This window comes from Conger conger, chromosome 3 (assembly GCF_963514075.1).
Source record: "Conger conger chromosome 3, fConCon1.1, whole genome shotgun sequence".
NCBI classification, from domain to species: domain Eukaryota; kingdom Metazoa; phylum Chordata; class Actinopteri; order Anguilliformes; family Congridae; genus Conger; species Conger conger.
Window position 1 is genome coordinate 28,348,342 of NC_083762.1, and position 27,358 is coordinate 28,375,699.

The 27,358-nt window shown below is 42.0% G+C and overlaps 1 protein-coding gene across 4 annotated transcripts; it reads left to right on the forward strand.

The window, feature by feature from the left end:
* Positions 1-1,922: 1,922 nt before the first annotated feature.
* LOC133124116 (myc box-dependent-interacting protein 1-like) lies at positions 1,923-24,907 on the forward strand. Of its 4 annotated transcripts, XM_061235018.1 has the most exons (16): positions 1,924-2,212; positions 10,414-10,494; positions 10,988-11,042; positions 12,186-12,280; positions 12,926-13,021; positions 13,123-13,230; positions 14,385-14,470; positions 14,583-14,658; positions 14,930-14,979; positions 15,816-15,848; positions 16,413-16,479; positions 20,314-20,895; positions 22,794-22,835; positions 23,536-23,631; positions 23,743-23,844; positions 23,938-24,907. In XM_061235018.1, the coding sequence occupies exons 1-16, from the start codon at positions 2,132-2,134 to the stop codon at positions 24,037-24,039; spliced, it is 1,752 nt and encodes a 583-aa protein (XP_061091002.1). In that variant the 5' UTR covers positions 1,924-2,131; the 3' UTR covers positions 24,040-24,907. The 4 variants fall into 4 exon arrangements, with proteins under 4 accessions (XP_061091003.1, XP_061091002.1, XP_061091005.1 ...); XM_061235019.1 differs by lacking the exon at positions 15,816-15,848 and having other exon boundaries at positions 1,923-2,212; XM_061235020.1 differs by lacking the exon at positions 20,314-20,895 and having other exon boundaries at positions 1,954-2,212.
* Positions 24,908-27,358: the final 2,451 nt, after the last annotated feature.

A 27,358-nucleotide genomic window follows, 5' to 3' on the forward strand; every position in this document is an offset into this window, starting at 1 on the left:
TGTGCACTCTTCCCGTTGCTGTTCCTACCGTGTGGTACTGCTGCCGCCACAACATGCCAACATGCCAGGTGTAACTGCATAATCCTATTCAGCTGGATACTGCAACAGGGAACAGAACCACTGCCGTACCGTTGGTTGACACCATCCCAATACATGAAAATGAACAGCAGAGGGCGCCTCAGTGGAGCAGAAGGACACTGGCGCACTTTGCCTATGTGAGGACTACCGAGAAAGAGCGTTTTCAAGGCAATCAGCGTTGTCCCTGCGATGGGGCTTGTGGTGTTGTTGGTACTTGTGTGAAAGTCTTTGCCCTGGGCTGAGCCCCACTGTCTCTTACTGAATTTGTTATTTGTTATTTAATTTGTTATTGAATTTGCACTGTGCCTGTGCCAGTTTGACTGCAGTGTGATAAGAAGCACATGTGTGTGCATATGCTTGTAATCTCTCTCAAATCCACAGTTGAACTTTCATTGAGCATTGTAAATGTGCGTATTCCAAATTAGCCGAAAAGGGAAGAAATGTGTCCTCTTGAATTATGTTGCTTCTAAGAGTAAGGGGTCCTATGGGACATGGTTTCATTTACTTTACTTCCCTCAATCTCTTGATATCACTCCTCTTTATTAAGATGTTAGTCACCAGGATTAAAAGCTGATTTTAATTTAATTGTTGTTGTTGTTGTTGTTGTTGTTGTTGTCATGTTGTTGTAATTGTTGTCTTTGTGATTTACGTAGTGTTTCGGTATTTTTAGTTGGCTAGATAAGCAGTATTTGGATAGTTAAGTTGGGTCACTTTTGCTTTGTTGTTTGTTTATTTGTTGATTTAAAAAAATAAAAATAAAAAATAGGACCTTGTCCTTATATTTGTTGTACGGGTAGCAATTGAAATTATACTTCCCTCTAGGGTCTTTCAGCGCACTTAGCCCTGGTTATGGGTATGCACTTTGTTGTACGTCGCTCTGGATAAGAGCGTCTGCCAAATGCCAATAATGTAATGTCATGTAATGATTCTCCTATTATATGAATTTCCCACTGTTTACTCCCTATGTCTATGTTCCTACTTTTAGGCTGACTAGCAATGCCAGTAATTATATTACTTCTTTAGTTTAGCAACTTGTTCATACTCTGTATTTGTATTTCCTGGCTGACATATGTGTATTGCTTTTTTACATAGTTCTCATAAAAAATTGTATTCCTTATATTTATTTATATATATTATTTATAGGTGTTAGTTATTGTATTATCCAGTATGTTCCAAACCTTTTTAGTGTATGACAGGATTTAACTGTACACTGTAGTAAGTAAACCTTTATTTATAGCACCATTGAAACACACAAAGTGCTTTAGATTGGTAAAATGTAATTCAAAAATGAGACAAAGAGATAAAACATGAACGCAATATGTAACATTAATGAAATAACCACACGTCAGGCAAATGCGAAAAACGTTTTTAGATGTCTGACTCCGATTAGCTCAGTCTGAAGCTTTGGTGAGACTATTCCACAGTCTATGGGGTAGGATAGCAATGGGACGGTCACCGTTCAATTTAACTCAAGATTTTGAGGCGCGGTCGGACTGTCCGTCTAGCAATTTCAGGCAGATAGCAGATCGGCCGGTCCACTGTAGTAAGGCTATAGTGCATAAAAACCTGGAGGTTTTTTTGTTAGAAACTTTCTCATGCTTGAGACCCGAGAAAATCATGTATCGTATAGAGAATAGGGTATAGGGTGTGGAAAGGTAGGGAAATATAAGGTGGGGAGTGGCAGCAATGTTTCAGCGTCCTTGTTGCTTGCAGAAAAGCTTTCGGACAAAAGCAAAAATTCCGAAAGACAGAACAACCCGTCATTGCATATAGGGCGGTCTCGCCTCCTTCCCTCCCACGAGCCAAGACAAGTGAAGTGATGCTACCTTGTACCTTTAAGAGGCAGTCCAACAAGGCTTAGAGTTACGCGCAACTGGCTTCGGACTGGGCTGTATCCCTTTAAGGTTACCCCCACCCTCGGATTGAATTGAATACACTGTACTCTTCTCGTGCACGCTCTTTTTTATTTCGACAGTGTAGTGCCTCCGCAAACTTTCTATAGGCTATCTAGTTTATTGCCTGATTGGTGAATAAAAGCCCAAAAGAAGACAAGATGGCTGAGGCGGGGAAAGGGGTCACTGCTGGAAAACTGGCCAGCAACATGCAGAAAAAGTTAACACGAGCACAAGAAAAGGTGAGGGCAATTAATTTATTTCATATTATAGGAAGGCTAGAGCATTCTGAGTCTATTCTCGTCACAGCGGCCGGACAACGTGTCAATCTGGTTCTCTAGTGGGAAGCGAGGCAGCAGTCTACTGTCTGCCATCTAGCTTGACCAGTGTTGGGTTGGTAGGCTACTTTGAGAGCAGAAGTAGTCTGGACAGACAGTGGCCGTGTAGTTGCTGGAAGACTGAAAGGGACAAAATATGCTAGTTGATTGAATAGTGTGAACTTAATTGCCTTGTGAATGTTTTCTGGTCAACAATTTAGGCTACACATTAACTGTAACATGCACTTGTCATTTGGATTTAAATGGCTAGTGTTGTGTCGAACTTAATTGTCATTTCATTTAGACAATGATAAATGAACTGGTGTCAAGTAATGTCATCCGCTCCTTGACTTGTTTGGTCGGTATTCTATCGTGAGCATCATTTCTTAGGTAGCGAGCTAACTAATCTCCTGGATAGGATAATTCTCCAAGAACACGTGATGTATTATCCTGATTTAAATAGTATCGGCTATCTGGCATCCAGAATGTAACAGTGTTGTTATTATCACTTGCGTGAATCTAATTGTAGATGTAGATCCATGTTGATAGATCCGTCGCTGCTTCTTTGACCTCCACATTATCTTATTACAATATTGTTGAATAAATGAGGTAATGCTGAAGACAAACATAGATATAGTAGCCTACATGGAGTGATATAGCAGCCTACATTGAGAAATGTTTAGCTGCAATTTATCTTCACACTGGGAAATCATATAATTTTGTCCATGAGTGCTGGTAGTCAAGCGTCTGTGTTCCACCAGTATTTATGATACTGAAGAGAAAATGCTGTTGCAAGTATCTCTTTGCGATGTAATCACATTTCCAGCAATTAAATTCACATTATTTTCTAATATATTTGAATTGTCCGAGTTCCTTGTGAGGTTATTGGTGGATATGTTTGGGTCATGCAGGGCAGTGGACCTTCAGGGCACACATGATCTCTCTTTCAAAGTTCCATTTGGAAGATGAACATTGGGAAGAAAGAAGACAAATGAACATGGAAATGAGGAGATGTTTCAATGCAGATTTGGTGGAGTAAAATAAAAATAATTCCTAAATACACTTTTGCCTGTGCCAGATAAGGCCAGCAATAGCACTTTCTCGAACAAGAGAAGGAAGTTGGTTGGGGGTGCAGAGGCTTCAGAAAAGACTCTCGGTTCGTAACCCCTGTCGCAACTTACTGACTTCATCAAGATGATTACTCTCTCTGTGTGGAAGGTCATAGTCTCCTCTTCATGGGGAACCGTGCCAGGCGGAGGAATATTAAACTGTAGCAGCTGCTACAGAGCCCCACCCCACCCCTTCCGTTCAATAAACCGACTGCAGCTTGCGCCTCAGTTTGGGAAAGGATACGTTTGTCCCTTGAATTCATATATGCTCCTGACAATACCCTTTAATGATGTGCTTTCTCTGGTGTAGCGCACATTTTCAATGATGTTCAGTCAGCCTCAGATGATGGAATAAAAGATGATGAGAAATAAGAATGAACTATTTTTTTCCCTGTACTGGAGGTGGCGAGGGGGGGGGGGTCCCTGGCCTCGTAACTTTCATGCCATTACTCTGTCCCCAGTGATGCCTGAAACCCTGCCCCTCACACACAGACCCAACCTCCAGAGTTCAAATCCTGCCCATTCATGGAACAAGCCCCGCCCCCATGATCACAGGCACCACTTCCACTGTTTCAGTGGCAGTCTACGCAGCAGGCCCCGCCCCCACACCTGTCCTCTTGCTGCATGTGTCTCAGCAGGATGTGGAGGGTGCCTATGAATAGCCAGCAGACTGAGGCTTGCTGGCTAATCCCCCCTGAACCCTAGGGTGGGTGGAGCCTCGCTCCTGCCTGCTGGGTATTTTTGGTCCTGGGCTGAAACTGAACACCAGTCAGCAGAAGCCAACCCAACCTAGGGGCTCCTGTAAAACAAACATGGAGATGCACAGAGACCCTTAACATCCAGGGAAATGTCCTCTCTGCCTCCTCATAGGGCTGGAGTTCACCCCTTAGAGGTCTTGGCATGGTTGGGGGGAGGCAGGGATTTTGTCCAGAAAGCTTTAGTGTTGTAAAGTCCAGTCAGGCAAACAGATTTGTACAATCTGCTGACAGGTTGCAGAAGAGGATTACACCTCTCGCATACAATAGTCTTATACTCTGATCGATGGAATGAGACTCAGGACAATGGTACAGTGCACTGAATTAATAGAAATAACATAGTGGATATTTTGTGTACTTTAGACATCACAGCTTCTTTCGGGTACATAGACTGATTGAAGCCTCGTGCATAAGTGTACATGATATGTATACATTTTGTGGAGTTACTTGTGGGCTTTTATGCTGGAAGGTCTCCATATCTGAACTCCTGTATTCATTTTACTTTATTTTTATAATTCTACTGTAGGTTTGAAGCAGGAGCGTTCTATGATAATGTGTAAATAGGGTAACATTGTGATATAAATAAAAGACAGGTCAGTTGTTAATGAGCATTCTAAGATAGTTTGAAGACATGCATTGGTAAGTAAGGCTGCAAATTATGTATCTGTGTTGGTGCATTGTGGCCAATCACTAGTTGTGGGTGGGGTTTGTCAGTGCTGTCATTATTATTGGTGGAAAGTCCCTTGGTTTTTATGTTCACCATTGTTATTTTAAGACTTTTGAGTACCCCTTCCTGGGTCTCACTTGCCCTTCTGTATGTACTCTTATGCCCCTCCATGCTGGCTTAGTTAACCTTTGTACCACCATTATTTGAATTTATTCAGTTAGAATCAAGGTACAGACCAAAAAAAGGAGGCAAGACCAGGTTTTGGGTACATTAATTCGCTTCAAAGGAAATTTATCATAACATTTTATCATGACACTGACTGGACAGACCCCCGTGATAATTTTTTGGACTGTAATGTAATGTAATGTAGAGAAGAACTTGAAGTATTAAAATCTGAGGGCACCTGAAACAAAACAATTGACGGAAACACAATATAACTTCTGCTGGAATTGGTTTTCAAACTGAGATGGGTGTCTCAAGGTGACAGTGCCCTGTCCACAGGGCAATGGTTTGAGGAACACGACACTCATGGTCCCCATATGTTATGGCCTTCTCACTCACCAAATCTGAACCCAGTCAAACATTTATGGGATATTCTTGAACAATGCCTGAGACAGCATTTTCCACTTACATGAACTTACCAAGTGTGAGTTGAGTGGATTTCTTGTGGAAGAATGGTGTCATATTCCACCAGCAAAATTACAGACAATTATAGACTCTTATGTCATGACACATGCAGAATCCTCTGCCCACACACGGAGGCCAAACCCCTATAAAATGACTAAATTTTACTATTCATTCCCCATATGCGGCCATTGTTAAATGGGATGCATACATAGTCTGAGCAATAGCTTTTATCTGTGATGCTGAATCATGGTTTCATTCATAATCACCTTCTGTACAAGTGCCGTATCCATGGGAGTTCCCCAGGAGCAGGAATACTGGAAACTATACAGAGCCCCTGAACAGATGATCCTGCCTCTAGCCCCCTGGAATGCTGTGGAGGAGGGGTGCGTGCCTCCCACTGGCTGGAACCAGGGCTTGGGTTTCACCCAGAAGAGTGTGCTCCTCTTTCCCACCCTGGAGCTTACAGGCTCTGACCTGTGACTCCTGTGGTATGGTGTGCGTCTAGGTGGGCGTGCAAAGTGCTGTAGCTTGCTGGCCTTCTCCTCTTGGGAGAGTAACAACTTGAAACTGGAGGCAGTGACTGGATGTGCACCTGCACCTGGTTTTTATGATGTACTTGTTCCTCCTACGTCAGCAACAGGCTTTCCCATTGGAGGAAGCACTGTTGTGTCTGAGGGTAGGTGTGTCCAGTATTAGGTGATTAGGTGGCCAAGAGAAAAGGATTAAACCTGACTGCTCATGTTACACAACAGTTGGACTCCCTGCTCTCTCATTCCATGTACAGATCCCTCTCTACTCTCACTTCCTCTCCTCTTTGCTGTAATCCCTCCTTTCATCTTAACAGGCCAGCTCTTTCATCTGCTTTTTCACTCATTACATGTACCCACCTTACCCCCTGACCCCCATCACACCCTTTACTGCAGGGCTGCTCAATCCTGCTCCTGGAGATCTACCATCCTGTAGGTTTTCACTCCAACCCTAAGAAAGTATGCCTCATTTGACAGCTTGAGATCTCCTTGAGCTGCTGCTTAGAATAATCTGGTATGTCAAACTGGGGTTGAAGTGAGAATCTACAGGACTGGACATCTCCAGGAACAGGGTTGGGAAGCCTTGCCTTACTGTATTCCACAATAAGAGAAAACTGCATTTCTTGTGTCTTATTTCGGGAAAAAGGGCATCATCAGTAGCCTACTGTAGGCAAGTTGTGGCAAAACTATGGGCACGCTCGTGCTGCAATTCTCTTACTGCTACTATGCTGTTCTGTGGTTATTTTCATTTGAATTTTAGCAAGGTGAAGGACATGTGGTTTTGTACTCACTTGTCTTGACAGCAACTTCCTGAAATCCTTGTTTTTGGCTGTCCTGACATTGGGCAAATCTATCTTTTTATATGTATTTATTTTGAATCCCAGGGCCAGTAATGTGTCACATTTGATAAGTGCATTAGACACGCAGTTTCCATTAACTAATATAATCATCTCATCTCCCTATATCAACATGGGATTTCCCCCCTCCATGTTTTACTTTTTTGTTATTTTGCTGTCTTCTACTATTCCTGCCTCTCTTTCTCCTGTTTCTTTCCTGTTACTTATTCTCTGCCAACTTCCCACAATTTTCTCTCACTTTTTGGCCCCATTCACTTCTGGTCTGTTCTTATGCATTTTTAATGACAACCCATCATCCATTACTTACTTTTGGTGTGACTCAATGTTTTTAATTTGTGTCTTGGGCACACTGTATCTATACACAGTATCTACTTTGTGTAGTGTAGCATGTTCAAGGTTATGGATCCCTGCAAAGCATTATATTTTTTCCATGAGAGTGAGAGCAACGATTATATGCTTTCAATTGCGTACAATGCAAATGCAGAACTGAAACCTTCTTGATTTGTCTCTGTACTCCACAATTTTAGATTCATTAGCAAATAATTCAATAGGCCTGAAACAAACAATGGTTTGTTTCAGGCCTATTTCAGGGCACCATAATGTTTGGGACAAATGGCTTCACAGGTGGAAAAGATTAATATAGTCCAGGTGGATTCACACAAAGTGTGAAGGACATTCCGGAGCACATTGGTAACAAGGGCTTGGAAGACGGTGGCCGAGTTTGTAAGCCCGAATGACATCACCAGGTACTCATAGTGGCTGCTAAGTGCGTCCACTCATCTCCCCTGCCTGATGCACACAAGGTGGTATGCATTCTTCATGTTTAGTTTCAGAAAATTCCTGGCTCCTTGCAAAGACTTGAAAGAAGAGGAAATTACGGTCAGAGGATAATGGTGATGCTTAATTTTAGTTGATATCAGGATGTAGCCCCCTGTCCTTCTTACTTACGAAGAAGTAAGAAGTTGAAAATGAAGTGACTGTGTTGAGTGCAGTATATACAAAGCCAGTCCTGAATGCGCATCTCCCTCCTGTCAATGGAGGTAGGGCTGTATATGATGTGTGGGAAAATCGCAGGTTAATGCTGAGATGGGAAAGTGTTTCTCTCTCAAGAATGTGCTCTCGCACCCTCCAGTCAATGCAAATGGCCTGATCATCTGATCCAGGGATTCAGGAAGATCTCAGGATGCCAGCTCCTCCATAACACACTGGGACAGTCCCTTCACCAAAAATGTAGTGAGGGTCACATTCCGGCCGCACTCAGTGGTGAAAGTGTAATTGAGTTGAAAAGTCTGCTGCACAACGTGATCCTGACTGAGCTCCGCTGGGTCCATAGTTCGTCTTGGTGGATGACTACATATTATGGTGCACTAAAATGTTTGCTATAATTTATTTAAATGATTTAAATACCTGAGAACCACATGTGAATTGCTAATCTAAAATTGTGTACTTATAAATCTAAAATTTGTCCAAAACATTATGGTACTCACTACATATCTCTCTATCTTTCCAAAATCTTGTGCGCCAGTTTGTTGGGGACCAGCAGAAACATTACAAAGTGATGTACTGCATTATCTCTTGTACGCAAGTTACCCAACACATCTATTCATTAAATGTAATCAGACAAACATGAAGCAGTGTTTCATGTATTTGCTATCTGAATGGTGATAAGACCTTTTTTCAGCTTTGAGTGTAGGCTTTCAGTATTGTTTATATAATCACTAAATGGACAGTACAAGTAATAGTATTGCTTATGTTAAGCATGTACCATATCAATTAATAAGTATCCTATATTATTTATAAGTAGGTGAGCTTAATTATTAGAACCAGAAAGGGTAAAAACATACAAGTAGTTGTTTTACAATGATCCATAAAGGTGGCATAAGCATGGGTTGCTCTATATAGCTAGAAAGGACTGTAATCATGATAATTGCCGCTGCAGTATGTGAAAACATCATATACAGTGGTGTGCAAAAATTTGACCGCCCCTGGTCAAAAAGCCTACAATTAATATCTAAGTAGACAGAAGTAAACCTGACCTCTAAATGGTACTACGTTAAACATGACACATTTCTTTAAATTTTAAAGCAAGATTATTGTTTAATTTAATTTTTTACTGTTTTCAAAATTAAAAAAAAGGCACTGTGCAAAAGTTTGGGAACCCTGTCAGTTAGTACTTTGTAACTCTTCCTCTGGCAACTATAACAGCTTGTAAACACTTCCTTTAGCCAGCTAAGAGTTTCAGTGCACACTTTTTCCCTATTCTTCCTGACAGAAAACCTCTAGTTCCAAAATATTATTTGGCCTTCTTGCATGTACTGCATGTTTGAGATCTCTTCACAGATTTTCAATAATATTCAAGTCTGGGGTGACCATTCCAAAACCTTCACCTGTCTTTCCTGCAGGTACTTCATGGTTGATTTCGAGGCAGGCTTTGGTTCATTGTCTTGCTGGAATGCCCGACCTCTCTTCAACTTGGACTGACTTTTGAAAATTAGACTCTAGAATGTCTTGATATTTGGTGGAATCCATTCTTCCTTCCACTCGCACAATATTTCCTGTGCCTCCAGCTGCCGCACAGCCCCAATGTATAATGGATCCACCTCCTTGCTTAACAGTTGGCAAGGTGTTCTTCTCTACAAAGGCATCACCCTTTTTCCCCCAAACGTAACTTCTTTGGTGGTGGCCAAAAAGTTCCATTTTGGTTTTCTCAGTCCAAAGCACATTATTCCAAAAGGCCTTCAGGCTTCTCAATGTTTTCTTTTGCATACTTCAGACGCTTATTTTTGTGTTGAGGTTGTTCTTTCTGGCCAGGTCTTTCTTGTTTAAAGTATTTTGTTGCATTGTTGTCCTGTGAACAGCTAAACCTATGTCTGCTACTCTTTTTTACAGGTCTTTTGCAGGGATGTATGGGTTCTTCTGAGCATTTCTCATCAGGTCTCAGGCCATTCTATCTGGAATCTGTCTTGGTCTTCCAGACCTTGCCTTGACTTAAACTGTTCCATTTATCTTCCATTTTCTAATAATGTTTCTGACAATGGAAATAGGTAGTTTGAAATGTTGAGAGTTTCTGTAGCCTTCTCCTTGGTGGAAATGAACCATCTTCATTCTGACATCCTTGGACATTGTTTATAGGAACACCAGACAGAACAGCCACTGCAGTTGGATACTTTAGAAGGCATGGAGTTACTTCAGAATGAAAAGTTCAGCCCTGGAATTATACTCATTGAGGCCGTAACGAGTTAATCACCTGGGTCTGGGCCTTAGTAATAATCTTCTTAAAAAGTAACAAATTATAATCCAAACATTTGCACAGTGCCATTTTCCTTTTTTATATGATTTATGAAAACTAAAAAATGAAAATAAAAAGCATTTTTGCTTTAAAATCTGCGGAAAGGTCTCATGTTTAAATTGGTAGCATTTACAGTTCAGGTTTGCTTTCGATCACACACAGATTCATTGTAACAGACATTTAAACCAGGGGTGCCCAAATTTTTGCACCCCACTGTAAGATAATGACTACGAACCTGGAACTAATAGAAATGTGTGACTAGTCCATGTTGAATGGTGATTGTGTTGTACTGCAGGTTCTACAGAAGCTGGGTAAAGCAGATGAGACTAAGGATGCCGCATTTGAGGAGAGTGTGACAAACTTCAACAAGCAAATGGTAAGAGCCCTGCAGTGTCTGTTAAAGTGAGCAGACCTCCTTCCCCTCAGTTAGACCTGTCTTTCATATAGATACCTCTCTCAAATATACCTAAATCTCCCTGACAGACCTCTCCACACAGACTGCACACAGACTTGTAGTGTCTTTTATGGGTCCAGACAGTGTGTGCAACTAATGACATTTTAGGTACTTACAGGCCTTCCGGTTTTACATTGGTGGGTCTGAGAGCATTCAGAAGGAAGAAAATTCAAGTAACTCCAAAGTCGTGTTATTTCTGGAGGCTACAGATATGAGCAGATTCATTTTGTAGTATGTATTCATAATATAATATAATTCTATACCCACAATTTGTTTTTATATTATGCTAGTACTGTGGACATGCACAGACACACACAGATTGCCCTGTTTCCTACAGGTCTGTATTTTCCTTTCAGATCCTCCATTCTCCACCTCTTTCTGATTGCACTGATTTGTCCTTCTGGTGTGTTTTTAGGCAGAAGGCACCAAACTTCAGAAGGACCTGAGGACTTACTTGGCAGCTGTCAAAGGTTTGTTGTTATAAATGATGTACTCAGTGATGTCTATGTACAGCATACTGTGCGCTCCATAATGCTTGAGACAGACATAGACTGACCCAAACATAATAATAAAGCAACAAAGGAGTTTTCCAAAGCAAAAAAATGGAAAATTCTGGAAAGGCTGAGAATGTGCCCAACCTGTGAATTGTGAATTTGATTACAAATATAATTTTTTTTGGAGTACAGCTCCAAAACAGCGTTGAGCTTACTGTATTTAATCATATTAGCACCAAATGGTGGCATTTTTAATTAAAAAACTAAATTCCTGGTTTAACCCAGTGCAGTTACAGCTTTTTAATGGAGAGCACAGCACCTGCTGTAGTACCTCACACTGATAATCCTCACTTCAGTCCATTTATAAGACCAGGGCTGTGATCAGATTCTGCATCGCCCCCTAAAATACTCAAAGCAGTGTCACTCTAATTTTAGGACCTCTGGAAATAACAGGTGTTTTACACAACACATTTCCATTTTAAAATGTATTTCTGCCTCATTTTAATTTAAACATAGACCACAAGGGTCTCAAACTCCAATCCTGGAGAACCAGTTTTTATTATCTCCTTTCAATCAGCAGCCAATTTAGACCCTGGCAACAATTACTGATTTAACTTAAGCGCTGATGTGCTTTCATTATTAAATCTACATCTACCATGATGGAAACAAGAATTGAACATCTTAATATAATATCCTTTGGGCTGCACAATGTGTCCATATCCCCCCCCTGCCCCGCAAAAATAAATAAATAAAATAAAATAATAAAATAAAATAATAAAATAAAATAAAAAATACAAATATAAATACAACTAAATCAATCAACCAGAATCAAGGAAGACCAAGATATTGTATATCAGATTTGCCATCTAAACCAGTGAGACACCAGGGCTATCACAGTCATTGAAGTGTATGAGATATTTGGAACTGGGCATGTGAGTGTGCGCTACTTAGTGAGTGAGGCTCATGCCTAATGTGTAAGACACAGTCTCATGTACAGTATGCTGGAATGACGCAGCAGTGGAATGAAAACTATGAAAATCAGGTCCTGGATGTGACGTGTGTGTCCAGCTGTCCTGCTGTGTGAGTGATGTCTGTCTCTGTCTATTTATTTACCCGCAGCCATGCACGACTCTTCCAGGCGTCTGCAGGAGTGCCTGGCCGACATGTACGAGCCAGAGTGGTACGGCAAGGAGGAAGTGGACTCCATTGCTGAGGTCACCATTATCATTAGTCCTGGAAGGGTTCAGCCTGGTTACTGAACTCAAACATTCTTGTGTTTGAGTTCAGTGATAAACACACATGTTCATAACAGGAAAGTGAATCAGTGACACTCTTGGTGGAGGGTGGTGCCATTTTCAGAAGAAGAAAACTGTCAGAAATATATTTGTTGTTATGTTCCTACATGTCACATCACCTTCCTGTCAGCTCTGTCGTATCTCTTTATCCCCAATTGTCCATATATCTGTCTTTCTCACGAATGGACATGTGTACATATGTACACACATGCAAATGTGCACATACATATCAATACACGTTAACACACACACACACACACTCACACTGTAGTCTCTCATGTTTGCGTCTCTCACTCTCCACTCTCTCCTCACTGTTATGCTAAAGGAGATGATAGAGAAAGAGCTGGATATAATCCTGGAGGTAAATGGGGCTCAGTGTGTGTAGATAGTCTGGGTCTCTCTCGGGGCCCCGTAGCTCTGTAGTTTTCTGTCCCATAGTAGTGTGCAGGTAGTTAAAATTCTGTAACTAGACCGAATCGTGTGTGTGCTTATATGCATAGGTTCAAATGTATGTGTTTTTTTGTGTACGTGTGCAGGTGTGTTCATTTGTTAACTGCGTTGCAGGACACTGACCTTCTGTGGATAGACTTTCATCAGAAACTGGTGGACCAAGCCTTGATCTCAATGGATACGTACCTGGGCCAGTTCCCCGATATTAAGGTAGGAGGTAGCTCTGTTATTTGTCCTGAGCTTTAATTCGGTTCTCCAGTTTTGTTGCCGGAGTTGTGATGGTCCGCATGGCTCGCTTACTCCCCCTGCAGGCACGCATTGCGAAGCGCGACAGGAAACTGGTGGACTTTGACAGTGCACGACACCACGTTGCCTCTATACAGAAGAGCAAGAAAAAGGATGAGGTCAAGTTGGCCAAGGTAAGTACCCTCCCAACGGAAAATCTCAGGGCCAGTGTCAATACTGAGTATGCTCAGCAAACTATTATTCATTTGTGGGAAGACAGTAAAACCTCATTCTTTTCATTGGTGGAAGAGTTCAAGGATGATAAGATACTAGCTCAATCACAGAAGGGTACATGTACAGTTGGTTTCAGCACTGCAATTACAATTTGAATAAATTAACCAACAGCTACATGTATGTGCATGCTGCTACAACCAGAACACTTCTTATTAACCTTTCTGTTAGTATGTATATGACTGTGAGTGTGTGTGTCCGTGTGTGTGTTTGTGTATGCATGTGCATGTGTGTGTGTGTGTGTTTGTGTACGCATGTGCATGCGTGTGCATGTGTGTGTGTGTGTGTGTGGTATTGCTGTTCATTCAACATAGCATTTTATTTTTGCTAATTGATTCCAATACTCAAAACACCCAGGTATTTTCAGCTGTTTGTCTGTTTGAATGACTGTTTTAACTTTGAACACTTGCTTCCTTCTTGCCCGCTCTCTCTCTCACTCTTTCTCTCTCTCTCACTCTCTCTCTCTCTCTCTCTCTCTCTCGCCCCTTCTCTCCCTCTTTCTCTCTCCTCCCTTGTCTGTGTGCATGACCAGCAAGTTGCACTCCTGGAGAAAGCAGCCCCTGTGTGGGCTCAGGGAATGATATCAGCGCATCATGTTGCTCAGACTAACCTATCCAGAAACCAGGTGACCTGTGAACTGCTGCCTCCACCCTCATTGTGCTGCCAGTACAAGATGTGTCCTAACACTTCCTAAATGCATGCGCAACCCTGCTGAAAAACAAACTGCTCAAGCTAGGTTTTGAAACAGCTGGTAGCTGGTTGGCTCGTTCAACCAGCTCCATACTCCACATGGTTTGACCAGCTCAAGCTATGTTTTGAAACAGCTGGTAGCTGGTATTTCAAGCTGGTCATAGCTGGATTTCACACCAGGGAAGTCACCCACTACATTTCAGTTTTTTCTCCCAGATCATACAGCAGGCTATGCAATTTGTAACCATGATATTCAGCATACAAATGTACATACAGTGTTCTGTAATTGTTTTCTTATGCGCTGTGTGTGTGTATGTGTATGTGTATGTGCCTGTGTGTATGCGTGCGTTTGTGTGTGTGTATCTAGGCAGAGGATGAATTGGGAAAAGCTCAGAAGGTGTTTGACGAGATTAATGTAGATCTACAGGAGGAGCTCCCAGCACTGTGGAACAGGTGAGTCCTACTGAAAGAGGAGGGAGACAAGTGGAAGGGGAGTTTTTACTGTGCTCCTTTGTTTATTTAAGATGGGTGTCTCTCACTCTTTCTTACCTGTCTGTCTTCACAGTCGTGTTGGCTTTTATGTTAACACATTCCAGAGTGTGGGATCACTGTCAGAGAAGTTTCATAGAGAAATGGGAAAGGTGAGAAACTATGTCCTTCCATTACATTACACTACATTACGTTATTGCCATTTGGCAGATGCTCTTATCCAGAGTATTTAACAAATTCTAATACCAGACAATCTCAGTAAAGCTTAGAAAAGTATTTTGAATCCAAAACAATTATGTATTTCACCCAGGTCTGCATAGACAAAGCATTTGGAATACAGTGGCACGGAAAGTGATTTTAAATGACACCTTAAGGACAGTGTTGAGATTGGCAGAGATAACTTGGAATTATGTCTTTCCTCAGCTGAATCAGAGCCTGAACGAAGTGATGACCAAATTGGAAGAACAGAACAAGTGAGTCACTGAGGCCGTGACTGGTGTAAATGCTGAAAGCCCTGACCATCAAGCGTCTGTATTCCCTCTCCCAGATTATTCCCACACATAGAGAACACAACGGAAGGCTGTATCTGTCTACCAAAATAATGAAAAAAAAAATCTGAGATACTAAGTTTGTACTTGAATTTAAATAGCCTTTATCCATTCAGGAACAAAATAAATTGGACTTCATCAGGGCACAGATAAATGTTGTAGATCCATTGTGCCTTTTCACGCTCAAAAACCTTTAAATCCAAAGAACGCCTTTCCACATGCAGCGCAATTTATATGCTAAAAGAGCACACAAACCACCCATTGGACTTTGCAGTTTTGAAATGTTAAGTGAAATTTTTCTGCTTTGCCCTTGTTATCATTATGACTGGTCAGATCACTACTGCCCCCATCTGGTAGAAGGCATTTTTTAATCTATGTCAGTGCTTCCGGATTATTTAAATTTAAGTTTCACATAGTGATTACCTGTGCACTCCTAAGCACTGCTAAGATGTTCAGTGTCAGAGAAAACCTTTTGCTTTTGTGAGGTGGTGCGAAGTAAAGAAGTTGCACACTCAAAGTTGAACTTAATAACTTCATGTTTATTATTTATTATGATTGTTTGCTTATTTGTTTCCATGTGTTTAATAAAGTTATTATTTGAGTGCAAACCACTTCTGTTTTTTAATTACTTATTATCATGGGTGATCCTACCAAGAACATAATAATTTCAGCAGTTTACTGAGCATGATGGTCAACCTGTAAAGATGTGTTTTGTGAGCTGGTGAAAGTGCTTTAGAATAAATGAGCCCCCATCCCCACAGAAAGGGCTTGAAGGCAGCCGGATCAGTAAAGAGGTAGAGTACCAACACTGGCCAGCTGCCCTTTTTCTTTTAGATGTCTGTGCTCACTGGACTGTGTTTGGAGTTTAGGGGAGGGCGGGGGAAGGGGGTTATGTGGTGCCCACTTATGTGGATGTGAAATCGTGTGGATGTGAAATCGTGTGGTAAAAAGTGCAGAGGGATGTCAGTTGAATTGTTGTTGAATTGCATCCCGTACGAGCCCCCTGCTTGACTCTAGCATACTGAAGAAACTCAGCCATAGCTACAGCATGACAATGTATTGAAAGTGAGTTGGCATGTTCTGGGGTGCTGGGAGCAAGCTTGCGTGATAATTGATGTTTGGAGTGGTTTTGCATGGAAATGGTGGCGTTTTCACTTAGTTTGTTCTGTTGGGTTTGAAGAACGTGCCTCAAGTTTTTTGAAAATATCTGCCTCTCACAGCTGTCTGTTGTGTTCTGGTGTGTGTGAGTCCAGAGAAACCTTGCCTGATTGGGTCAGTATACTGGGTCAGTACATTTGGCCAGTACATGCCCAAAACAGATTTAATTCACTGTGCTTCTCCTCCCTCTCTGGTTACAGGGATAAGCCTGACACCAACCACAGCATCACTCAACAGGACCCATCCATTCCCAAGTCTGAATCACAGGTAATGTCTGCCACATGTTTCAACTCACTTTAGCTCACTCTGTGATAGTGCTCATTTTACATGAAACAAAGGCAGAAATATACGTGTCTTTTAAAGACTACTGTATGCAAGTAGAGAATTTGTGTACCGCATAGTGAGGGTGTGTTTCAGGTTTGTGCGTCTCTTAGGGGCAGTGTGATGCAAGTTTTTGGGTTGGTTAGATAGAGTGATTTTGAGGTTTGTGTGTCTGATAGAGAGTTTGTTTGAGCTTTGTGCATCTGTTAAATAGAGTGAGTTAGATTTTTTTGTTCTATTAGAGTGAGTTTCGGCTCTGTAGAAAGAGTGCATATTTCTGGATTCTGTGGATCTAAAATCAATTGATTTGAGGTTGGAGTTGGAGGCCACGAGTTCGTAGTCTCATTGACAAACTGAGCATTTGAAACTGACTTGTACATCTCTGAATGTTCTGCAAAAGATTGTGGCATTTATTTTATGCATGTGAAAATATTACTGATAATTCGATTATTTTGATATTTTTGTTAAGTGTGTATATTTTCAACCAAATATACTGTATATTTTGAGGTGGCATTCCCTTGTTTGCCATTTCCGTGATTTATAGTGATTTCCGTGAATGCTTAGCGGTTTTGGATGGTTACTGTACGTAGCCTGGTAACTGTCAACCTTGACTTAGCCTACAGTGTTATTTGTATAAGCCTACACATTTTAACAATAGCCTATTGCCAAATGCTGGGAGAAACAAAGTGAGACAATATATACAGTTGTCTACGCTGTGTTCAATGGTCTTGTCCTTGTCAATCAGATGTTTGATGGCCCCTGTCAACAGTGTTGATGCCCAGTGCTCCTTTTCCATTGCAGTAACATCAGTGACAACAGATGCTCATCAAAGACTCGATGTACAACATATTGTACAAAAACTTTAAAGAAATAAAAATGGACACACAGTAACCGTGTTTTATTTCAGTAATGCAATTTGAGCATGTTCTATCCTTGCCCTCCAAGGATAATGAATAATGGAATTTAGGTTTATTACAATGCACAAGGGAGAGACAAACCTAGCACATTTTGGGCACATTCTCTGTCACGAGAATATCTCTGATGACTTGAGTGTGTGGAGTGCTTAAGTACAATTGGAACATAACAGTTGGAAAATGGCCGGTTGGATAAACGTGGTCCTGCCTTTCCCTGTGGACTCCAGTCGAGCCATTTAGCAAGAGTGTTATATCCCCTGCTGCAGACACTATAGGGGCGTTAAACTGAGAATTACAATTTTCAGCAAATACTTGTGTCAGAAGAATACACATTTATATATTTGTGGCACTGATAAAGCTAGTGATCGTAAAACTGAGAACCTTTGAAAACTGGGTAAACAGGTATCTAAGCCTATCACAACATCCTGTTAAATTAAAGGCAAAGAAGCATGTCCTTTCTTTCCATGATGGGCTAAATTATTTGTGAACATTTATATAGCCCTTTAGAATGAATGCCTCTCATTCACCCATTCATACGCATACACACTCACACAGCAACGTTGAAAGGCTGCCATGAAAGGTACCGATCTCGACTACCTTCCGACTACCAGACAATCGCTCTTACCTCCTGAGCTAATGTCGCTTCCATTAAGTAGGAGATTGTAGGCTGTTCCTAGCAGCCACCGATTTTTATTGAATCTTCAGGCCTTTGTTACTATTACGATTGTATCGTACTACTAGCATATGATGGCTCCACCCATTTCTGGTTCATGAAGCCTCTCCCCCCGCCCCCTTTCATGTGGGCTTGGCCTGTGGGTCGGCAGGACAACCCAGGAATGTAGCAGGAGTAGGTGTTGAGTAGGTGTAAACTCTGCAATTGGCAGTTTCACAAAAACATCCATATAGCTCAGCAAACATCATTTCAAGGTGAGAGAAAACCCAAGGTCACTATTGTAGTGCATGAGTCTGTGTGTCAGACTGTCCCATTGGTTTGAGAGGAGAAAGAGCCGACTCAGGAAGACACTCGGGATACACACATGCCACATTTGTTTGAATGGATCATTCTGGCGAATTTTTGTGAAAATAGCCCAGCAGGTCAGAGCCGCCACCAGCTGCATCCCCTCATTGTCAGCAGGCAGTTCCCAACATGGACGGGCAGGCATGTACCTAATTGTAGCTTCTGTATCTACCGAATTGCTGTGGCCTTCAGTGTGAAATTGGAAACCATGGGGGAAAGTCCAGTGTCGTGTTTAAAATTAGACTGACATGTGTGAGTTTGCATGTCCTCATTCGCCCACAACATGGACAAGAGTTTCTGTCAGGTGTTGTATAGGACATCTGTGAGGTGACTGAAGACTCATGATTACTCTATGTTTAGAGCATTTTTTGCATTCTTGCATTTTTGAAATGTACATGGGAAAATAAAGGAAGAAGGGTAATTTATTGTGCAAGCCCACTGCTTTTGTTAACATCTCCCTGTGCTGTCTGGGCTTGAACTAACTGTGAATTGCTTGTTTCTCTCTCTGCTGAAATGCATGTGCTCTGCATGAATATTGACCCAGGGGTTCAGGTGTGAGCCACCAGTGCCCCGCCCCCCCAGATCCTTGCCTGATATTATGGACACCTCATGCTCACAGGTCAGGAAGTACCGCCAAACACCCCTCCCCCCATCTTGCTGTGATAACCACACCAGTCGTCCAGGCATATCTCAAGCCACTACTCCGGCTTCCCCTACTCACATCACCCTTCCTTACCTCACTGCATCCTATTGCCCCTTTATATTACCCCATCATATCCCAATTCTCCTCTCACCTCTCACTGTCTCAACAAGCATTTTAGTCTTGTAATAAGACTGCAGATCTTATTTTTCTCTCTCAAGTACAAAATATTAGTGAAGTGAAATGTTTTTATGACATTGGCAAGTTTGAGATGTGTAAAACTGTCTTACTTCACTTGTTATATTTATTTAATTAATAAGATCAAATTAATCAATATAAGACTGAATCTTTGCAGTGCTTACATGACCTTTTTACCAACACTTCTCCCATTGCTTCTTGCTTTGCTTTCACGTCATCTTCCTTATACGTATACCCCCTTGACTAATTACACAAAACACATCCTAATAATGCATGAGGCTAGCATTTGGAAAGTAGGGTTACATACAGTAAGATAACTGCTATTCAGAATCAGACGAATGCAAAATTATAGTAACTTTTTGTTTATTCGGTTGGAAATCAAGCTGCTATATGTGAAGGAGCCAGGCAGGATATGGGGCTAGTTGATTTTTGGAGCAGCCCCAGAGGCATCGCAGTGTGACTAGGGCATAATATTGCATAATAGTGCATAACATTATACAAACAATATTGAACTGTATGTGTAGTTATAGTTTCTATGAAATTAGGTGTGGTGATCATTGTAGTGTTTTCCTAATGGCTGTCATTGTGGCACATACTGCCTGTTTGTTTATCTGTTTATCTCTCCTTCTTGTTGCTGCACGGAAGGTGGTGTCATGGGATATGTGGGAGGTAAGGGGGATCCTGGTTTCTTATTGGTCAAGTCAATCTCTTCAGCCCCTTCCAGAGCTGAGTCTCAGCACTCTTTATTAGTTGATGGATGTGCTTATTTTCTTGTCATATTCTAATAATAGTTCTGCGGGTAGCGTGTATGTATTAAGGGTCAGCGGACATTCAAACTTTCAGCGTTCAAACATCCCCAGCTACTCGGCTATGTATGTCCTCATCTTGACACTCCTGTGTCCCTGCTTTTGGTCTCTTCCTCCCCTTACCTTTGGCTCCCCCTGCCCTCGCCTCACCGCCTCTTTTATACCCTCGTTCTCCTGCACTGCCCCCCTCCTCGCCCCTCCCAGCCTGAGCAAACCCCTGCAGAGCCGCAAAAGTGGGACGATGACACGCAGGCGGGCTGGGGCGATGACGGGGCGCAGGCTGCGCAGTCGGGCTGGGACGATGACGGGGCAGAGACTGCTCGGTCTAACTGGGATGATGATGGCGCCCAGCCTGCGCAGTCGGGCTGGGACAATGATGCGCAAGCGGATGCGCAGGCGGATGCGCAGGCGGGCTGGAATGATGACACACAGGCCGATGCGCAGGCGGGCTGGAATGATGACACACAGGCCGATGCGCAGTCGGGCTGGAATGATGACACACAGGCCGATGCGCAGTCGGGCTGGAATGATGACACACAGGCCGATGCGCAGTCGGGCTGGAACGATGATGGAGAGGACAATGCGCAGACTCACTGGGGAGATGATGGGGCCCAGGTAGGGGTGGAAGAGCCGGCAGCTGCGGATGCACAGGCGAGCTGGGACACCAGTGACAGCCAAGCTGGGTGGGCAGAGGAACAGACTGCAACTGATGCAGACACTGAGCAGCTACAGGGGGAGGAGAGCCAAGATGGTGGCTATACTGCAGGGGATGGGGAGTACCTGAATGTAAGTCACCGAGGTAGATGGATGTAGAGTGGTAGATAGAGCAGTGGATGGATGGTTGGGTAGAGCAGGTAGATGGGCGTAGAGGGTAGATAGAGCGGTGTATGCATGGTTGGGTAGAGCAGGTAGATGGGCGTAGAGGGTAGATAGAGCGGTGTATGCATGGTTGGGTAGAGCAGGTAGATGGGTGTAGAGGTAGAGGGGTAGATAGAGCAGTGGATGGATGGATAAATAGGGAAATGTTAGCCATACTCTCATTTGTTTGTTTCATACCTTGTAATTAAGCTCACTTCTTCCTTTTTTTATACATATGGTGTCCAATGTGGGGACTAAACATGTCCAGTTCCCACCATAATTTGGAATGGCCGACCATCTGGAACCGTAGCTGTGTTCATGCACAAACTCCATTGCTGATTCTGGAGAGTGTTGATATCTGCAGTTCTCTTCTGAAACGCATGGTGCCACCAGTCTGCTTCCTGTCACACCATGGACTACAGCTTATTTTTACAACACAATCTACCGCTAAGCTTGCATAGAGTAGAGTCAGAGGAAGACCTTTTATTTGCAGCTTTAACATGCAGTCCACCGGTGCCCAATCAAAAAGCAGTTAGCATTGAAATACAGACCCCTAACTGACTGCACCCTCACACATCGAGTTGCTTCCGTTAATTGCAAATGGTGTTTATACACAGCTGAAATCTGAACACTAGATGACCAAAGCACCTCATAGCCAATAATGCTAAATATTTGCCATTGGTCTTGATACTGTGAACTGATTTACTTTTTGATAGTCAAGATACATTTAGGTAACTTAGCTTTATGTATGAGCGTATTCTCTTATTAAAAATTCAAAAGTCAGTGGACCAAGTCCAAGTCCAAGTCCCGATTGTAAAATGACATCCATCCATTCTATTCATTCTAACTAGGGTTTTACCTTATTTAAAAATGATCTTATGTTGTTAATGATAGCATCTCTTTTAAATAGCCTGTAGCATAGCAGTTAGGGTAAATGACTGGGACCCGCAAAGGTCGGTGGTTTGATCCCTGGTGTAGCCATGATAAGATCCAAACAGCTGTTGGGCTCTTGAGCAAGGCTCTTAACCCTACATTGCTTCAGGGGGGATTGTCTTCTGCTTGATCTAATCAACTGTACGTTTCTTAGGATAAAAGCATCAGCTAAATAACATGTATTGCAATGTAAAATATATGAAAACCCCCAAGATTGTTTTGCACAAATTCTCCCAAGGACCACTGGCAAATTTGAATTGCTCCCTGGTGAAGCTGCAAAATGTACTGAACGCATCCGTGTACCTTCTACAACTCATTCCGGATTGGTTATTATCAATGGTCTTTGGTTTTATGTTTACTTTAAGATAGTCAGACCAAGTCTATCTGGAGCATTATCATTCGCTCCACACTATGTTTGAAATCTCATGATTAAGTCCATTCACTTTGCCGAACATAACGTAATATTTGAAAAATATCTGCCTGTGTATCCTGTTCCAGTACCTTGACCAGAGGGAATGTTATTACCTATTACCTTTATTGCATTTTGGATGGTGCGGATGGTAAGACTGTTTTTGAATGTGAGTGGGTGGTTGGATGTAGTGCTTCTGTTGATCCTGCCCATATGCAAAAGGTTTGTAAAAATCATATATGCTGATCAGTATGTTTTGCTAAAACATTTGTTTTTATATGATTATGGCTGCTTTTATATTTTAAAAAATAGAGGTATATGAAAGAGGCCATAATCATGTCAAAATCAATATGTTTTCTATGTGTGTCATTTAGTAAAACACATTAATCAACACATGATTTTTACAAACCTTTTGCAATTTGCACATGGGTGGTGAGAATGAGATAAAGGGAAGGAGCTCAGTCTGTCCCTCTCCCTCTCACAGGAGGACAAGACCGACTCTGCTGAGGCTCCTGGAGCAGAATCTGTAAGTGACTCTCACCTGGGTATAAATCCTGTGTACATGCAGACATTGACATAAGGTCTCAATTCACATTGATTATTTCCCTGACCACATAAATGGACAAAGCAGTGGGCAGCAGTGACAGGGCAGTAGTTACCATGGGCTGAGGCTTGCTCCAGTATCACCTCAGGATGAAGTGTTCTGTTGATACCATCGACCAGGGATCACTAACTATGGCCCTCAAATCCAGCCCTGAATCCAGGGTGAATCCAGCCCTGGTTTTCTTTTCTCCCTGGTAATTAGTGGTGCTGATTGGCCAGACTGTCTTCACACCTGACTCCCAGGTAAAGGGAGGGTGGAAAACCAGCAGTTCTCGGCCCTCGAGGACTGTGAGTTGCTGATCCCTGCCATAGACCCGGCTTTTGGCCCGTATCTGGATCTATGGCAAGGATGACTCCTCAATAAGTCATCAACATGCAAAATATTAATTCTCTATTTGCAATTTCATATTTCACCTATGGGAAATATGGGTTGCTCACTTTTTTTAGTGTGGTAAATAACTCGCCTGTGAAGCAAATTTTGCCTCCACAACATTTACTGTTTTGTATTGATACTTCTTTTGAGGTATAAATTGTATTTGATAACAAAATACATTTTAGTGCATTTTTCCCATGCCATGTCTGGGAGATACCCAAGGTTGACTCTGTCTTCCTGCTTCACCCAGAATTCTCTGCCTGCTGCTAAAGCTGAAGAGTCGCCTGTGGCAACAAGCAACGGGTCAACAGAGGAGGTGGAAATGCCTCCAGGATTTGTCTTCAAAGTGAGTCAGATCCAGGCAATGTGTTTCAACAGCCATTCTTGTTTTCCTAATTAAAGTGCATTAACAGGCAATCATTGTGTGTTTTTGTGTGTGTCCTGTGTTTCTCAACAGGTTAAGGCGATGCATGACTACATAGCCAATGATGCCGATGAGCTTGAAATGAAATCTGGGGACACCGTACTGGTTGTGTCCTACGACAACCCCGATGAACAGGTGAGTTCAGCTCTGTGGTTACCCCTGTACAGGGTAGGTTCAGCTATGTCCACCCTGTGCCTGACACTGTGTCACTCACACTTGTATCCACAGGATGACGGGTGGCTGATGGGAATGCTGGAGGCCAACTGGATTAAGAGCAAAGGCCTTGCTCCCAAGGGGGTGTTCCCAGAAAACTTTACCCAGAAGTTGTGAGCAGGATGTCCCACCTTTACCCCTCACCATTACCATTGCTCAGGAAAGCTGGAAGAAAGCCAGGCATGGGAAGAGGGAAAAAAAACTACATCATCAGCTTTAACCATGGCAATCTCATCATGCATCATGTGCACCTCTGAAGTGATTTGATTTGTGTGTTGAGGGGCAGTGGCGAGTTCATTGTCACTTTACTGCCTGAGCTTGTCACGGTTTCTCAAAAGTGCTGGACTATGTGCACTCTCACGTGATCTTGATTGTCCGTCTCACGGGTGAATTCAAATGCAGTAATCTTTATGTTTGTGTTCGGAAATTGGTGCGTTAAAGCCCTGACGAAGGCAGCTTGCTGCTGAAACGTTGGCGATTTAAAAAACTGCATTGGAGTAAAGAGTATGTACCCTTCTTTTTAAGGAGTATGTGCACTATCCCAATACCCAAGAGTATTGTTCTGCCTACTCCTTAGTATAGATTTGTTCTTGTTTTTAATTACTGTATTTCTTAATGCCGTGTATGTAAAATGAGGGAATATGTATATGCAGTAAGCTTTGTGTTAGACTCCACCTGGCCTCATGAATCATCGATCCCCCATGACCAATGGGTCAGGCATGGTAAAATGACAATGAACTCTGCAGATTGGTTTTAGAGCAGCAGTGTCTGTGTCTCTCCAGAGAGCTAGCCTTTAACATCCACGGCCAAATGCGCTCTCTTTTCTTTGTGTTTATTTGTTGCTATTATTTATGACTGTTTTCTTTTTCCTGTGGTCACATGTACTGTCAAAAATCCCCCAAAGTCCCCCACACAAAAAACTGTGAAAAGTGATGAAGAGACAGGAGGGACTTGTGACTGTTTAATAAAAAGGCACTGAATGACATGAATGCTTGAAAATTACATTTGAAAAACGTTTTTGAAAAACTTGCATGAAATTCTATTGCAATACAGTTTGTGGCAGATTTGAGAACTGTGCACTCTCGAAAAAAGGGTCCTTTGGCTTGTCTCCATAAAGGAACCATTTTTAGTTCTTTATGGAGCCCTCTATCGTATCTGTGAAGTGTGAAAGTTCCCAAAAACCCTTGACCTAGATGAGGTTCTTCAATAGAATCACAGGGTTCCTTTTGAAACCGTTTTTTCTGAGAGTGTAATGTAACAGTTGAGAAAATCTGTTGGGACTCGCCGGGGTGTATGCTCCTCCAGGACACTTTTGGAGCTGTGACATCATTAAGGGAAAAGTGGAAATGACTCGCAAAAATGTTCTGTTACTTCTATGAGCCTCAGTGAAGTGGCTTTGGCCTCATGAGTGTTTGCAGCATCTGCTTCTACAGGTATCATTCATATCCTTCACTGGTGGCTGGTAATAAAACATCAACCTCATTAAATTAAAGTACAATTATGTGTTTATGAGTGAATGGAAATAAGTTTTACTTTCATTAAGATCCTGAAAATATCTGCCTGACATCAGATATGAGTCCTTGGCTCTTTTGGGTGAATATGAAAATGAGAAGAGGTGATGTGAGGGAACCCGTCAGACAGACTCCCAGTTTCCCCCACTGATTCCCCAGCTTAGCAGGTGTAGTACAGTAAAGTGCAGTAGAGTATTACATACAAGCCACTTTGTATATACAGTATATCACTTGTCTATCCATTGACCTGGACTAATAAGTCACGTACTGCTCTGTAAATCCTACCAATGCCTTTAGATATCGTTCATAACATCACATTGTTTCTGTGTAAGAAAACTTTACATTTCTCCCTCTAAATGCAGATATACTCTATATACTATATAGGTACTTACTGTACGTATTTTGGCCTCCAATTTCTGTTTCCACAGGCTTTATTGTATAGTCCCAGTTTCTCCATCTAAACTTGAGAAATGTGTGGCATACAAATGACAACTTTTACATTATTTGCCTGATAAGGAACTTCTGAGATTTGTTTTGAAGAAAGTCATGGTTTAGGGCAAAATGCATCATGCATATTACGATAACTCTCTTGACAGTATGCCATTTCATACTGGAACACTGACTGCATTAGATGACACGTTTTGGTTAACCTTCCACTCTCCTGGTCAGCTCTATTTCCTTGTAGTTGCCATGGAAGCTCATGGGTTATCATCTTCATGTTTATTGTGAAACAGTAGTTGTGCTTCAGTGACTTCTATCAATGATCATCAGCTCAACTGCCTAGTAAATTTGTGTGAGTGAGTGTGTATGTATTTTGTGTGTCTTCCAGTTACCCTCTTAGGCAGTGAAACAAGTGTAGTGTTCCAGACCAATGAGGAATGAGGACTGAGGTCACCTCTATATCAAGAGAAACAGGATCATCTAACAATTACACAAATAGTAGTGTCTGTCCTTCCATTGTAATTATGCACATTAGGCAAAACACTCTAAATGTTTACCAACAAGAAATGTAGAGTATATTCAATAATAATAATACATTGGAATTATTTTGTGCTTTTCAAGGACCCAAAGATGCTTAGTTTACACCACATTGCTAAGCAATCTCTGCAGTACATATGACAGGTGGAGTGCGTTTGAGTGTTTCTCAGGTGCATTCGCAGGACATTGTCAAGAGCATGAATAATGGCATATGCTAGGTGTTGTGCACGGTGGATTAGGGTGAAATTACAGTTTGTTCACCTGTACCTCTCTGACCAACTGTCGTCAGTAACAATAAACATGGGTTCAAATCCAGAGGCTATGGGCTTCATTATTACTCAGCACTTGGAGCAGAAGTTACAGTAATACAAATCATTAACATGGCGTTAGTGGGCGTAAATTTTAGATTTGTTATCAAGGAATTCCCATTTAAGTGCAGATTCTAAGCATTCATTCAAAAGTGTTATATATTTTTACTGTGTAGGAATATCAGCACTTTTTATACATAGTCCTCCGATTTCAGGGCACCATAATGCTTTGGACGAATCGCTACGTCTACGCACCTGTACAATATATAGCATAAATTACTAGTACGGAATAATTACATCAGCAAACGTAGCCTAATGACAACTGTATCGTAAACTATCATAAAACTATACCACGAGAATCAATATTGGTTACACCAGTACTTATCAAAGCTATTTCATTTCGCGCCTGTGTTATCAGTCAGAGGAAAAAATGTTCGCTCATGCAGGAAACCAGGGTTCAAGGCTCATCTTTTCAATTTTTTCCAATAACAAATAATATATTTTCAATCCAGTCCAGGGGGTTTGGGGAAAGGCTATTTTAACTGAAATAAGACATTTGGAGTAATTCCCAGTTCAGGCTAGAGATGGGAAACTCCAGTCCTGCGTAGCCTATGCAGGATTTTGCTGCAAAAAAACGTG

Excerpts from the sequence above, each read along its gene's own strand:
- LOC133124116 (XM_061235018.1), top strand. The coding sequence starts at position 2,132 with ATGGCTGAGGCGGGGAAAGGGGTCACTGCTGGAAAACTGGCCAGCAAC. Across the intron at positions 13,022-13,122 it reads GCCAGTTCCCCGATATTAAG|GCACGCATTGCGAAGCGCGA; the intron begins GTAGGAGGTAGC and ends CTCCCCCTGCAG. Across the intron at positions 14,471-14,582 it reads CTCCCAGCACTGTGGAACAG|TCGTGTTGGCTTTTATGTTA; the intron begins GTGAGTCCTACT and ends CTGTCTTCACAG.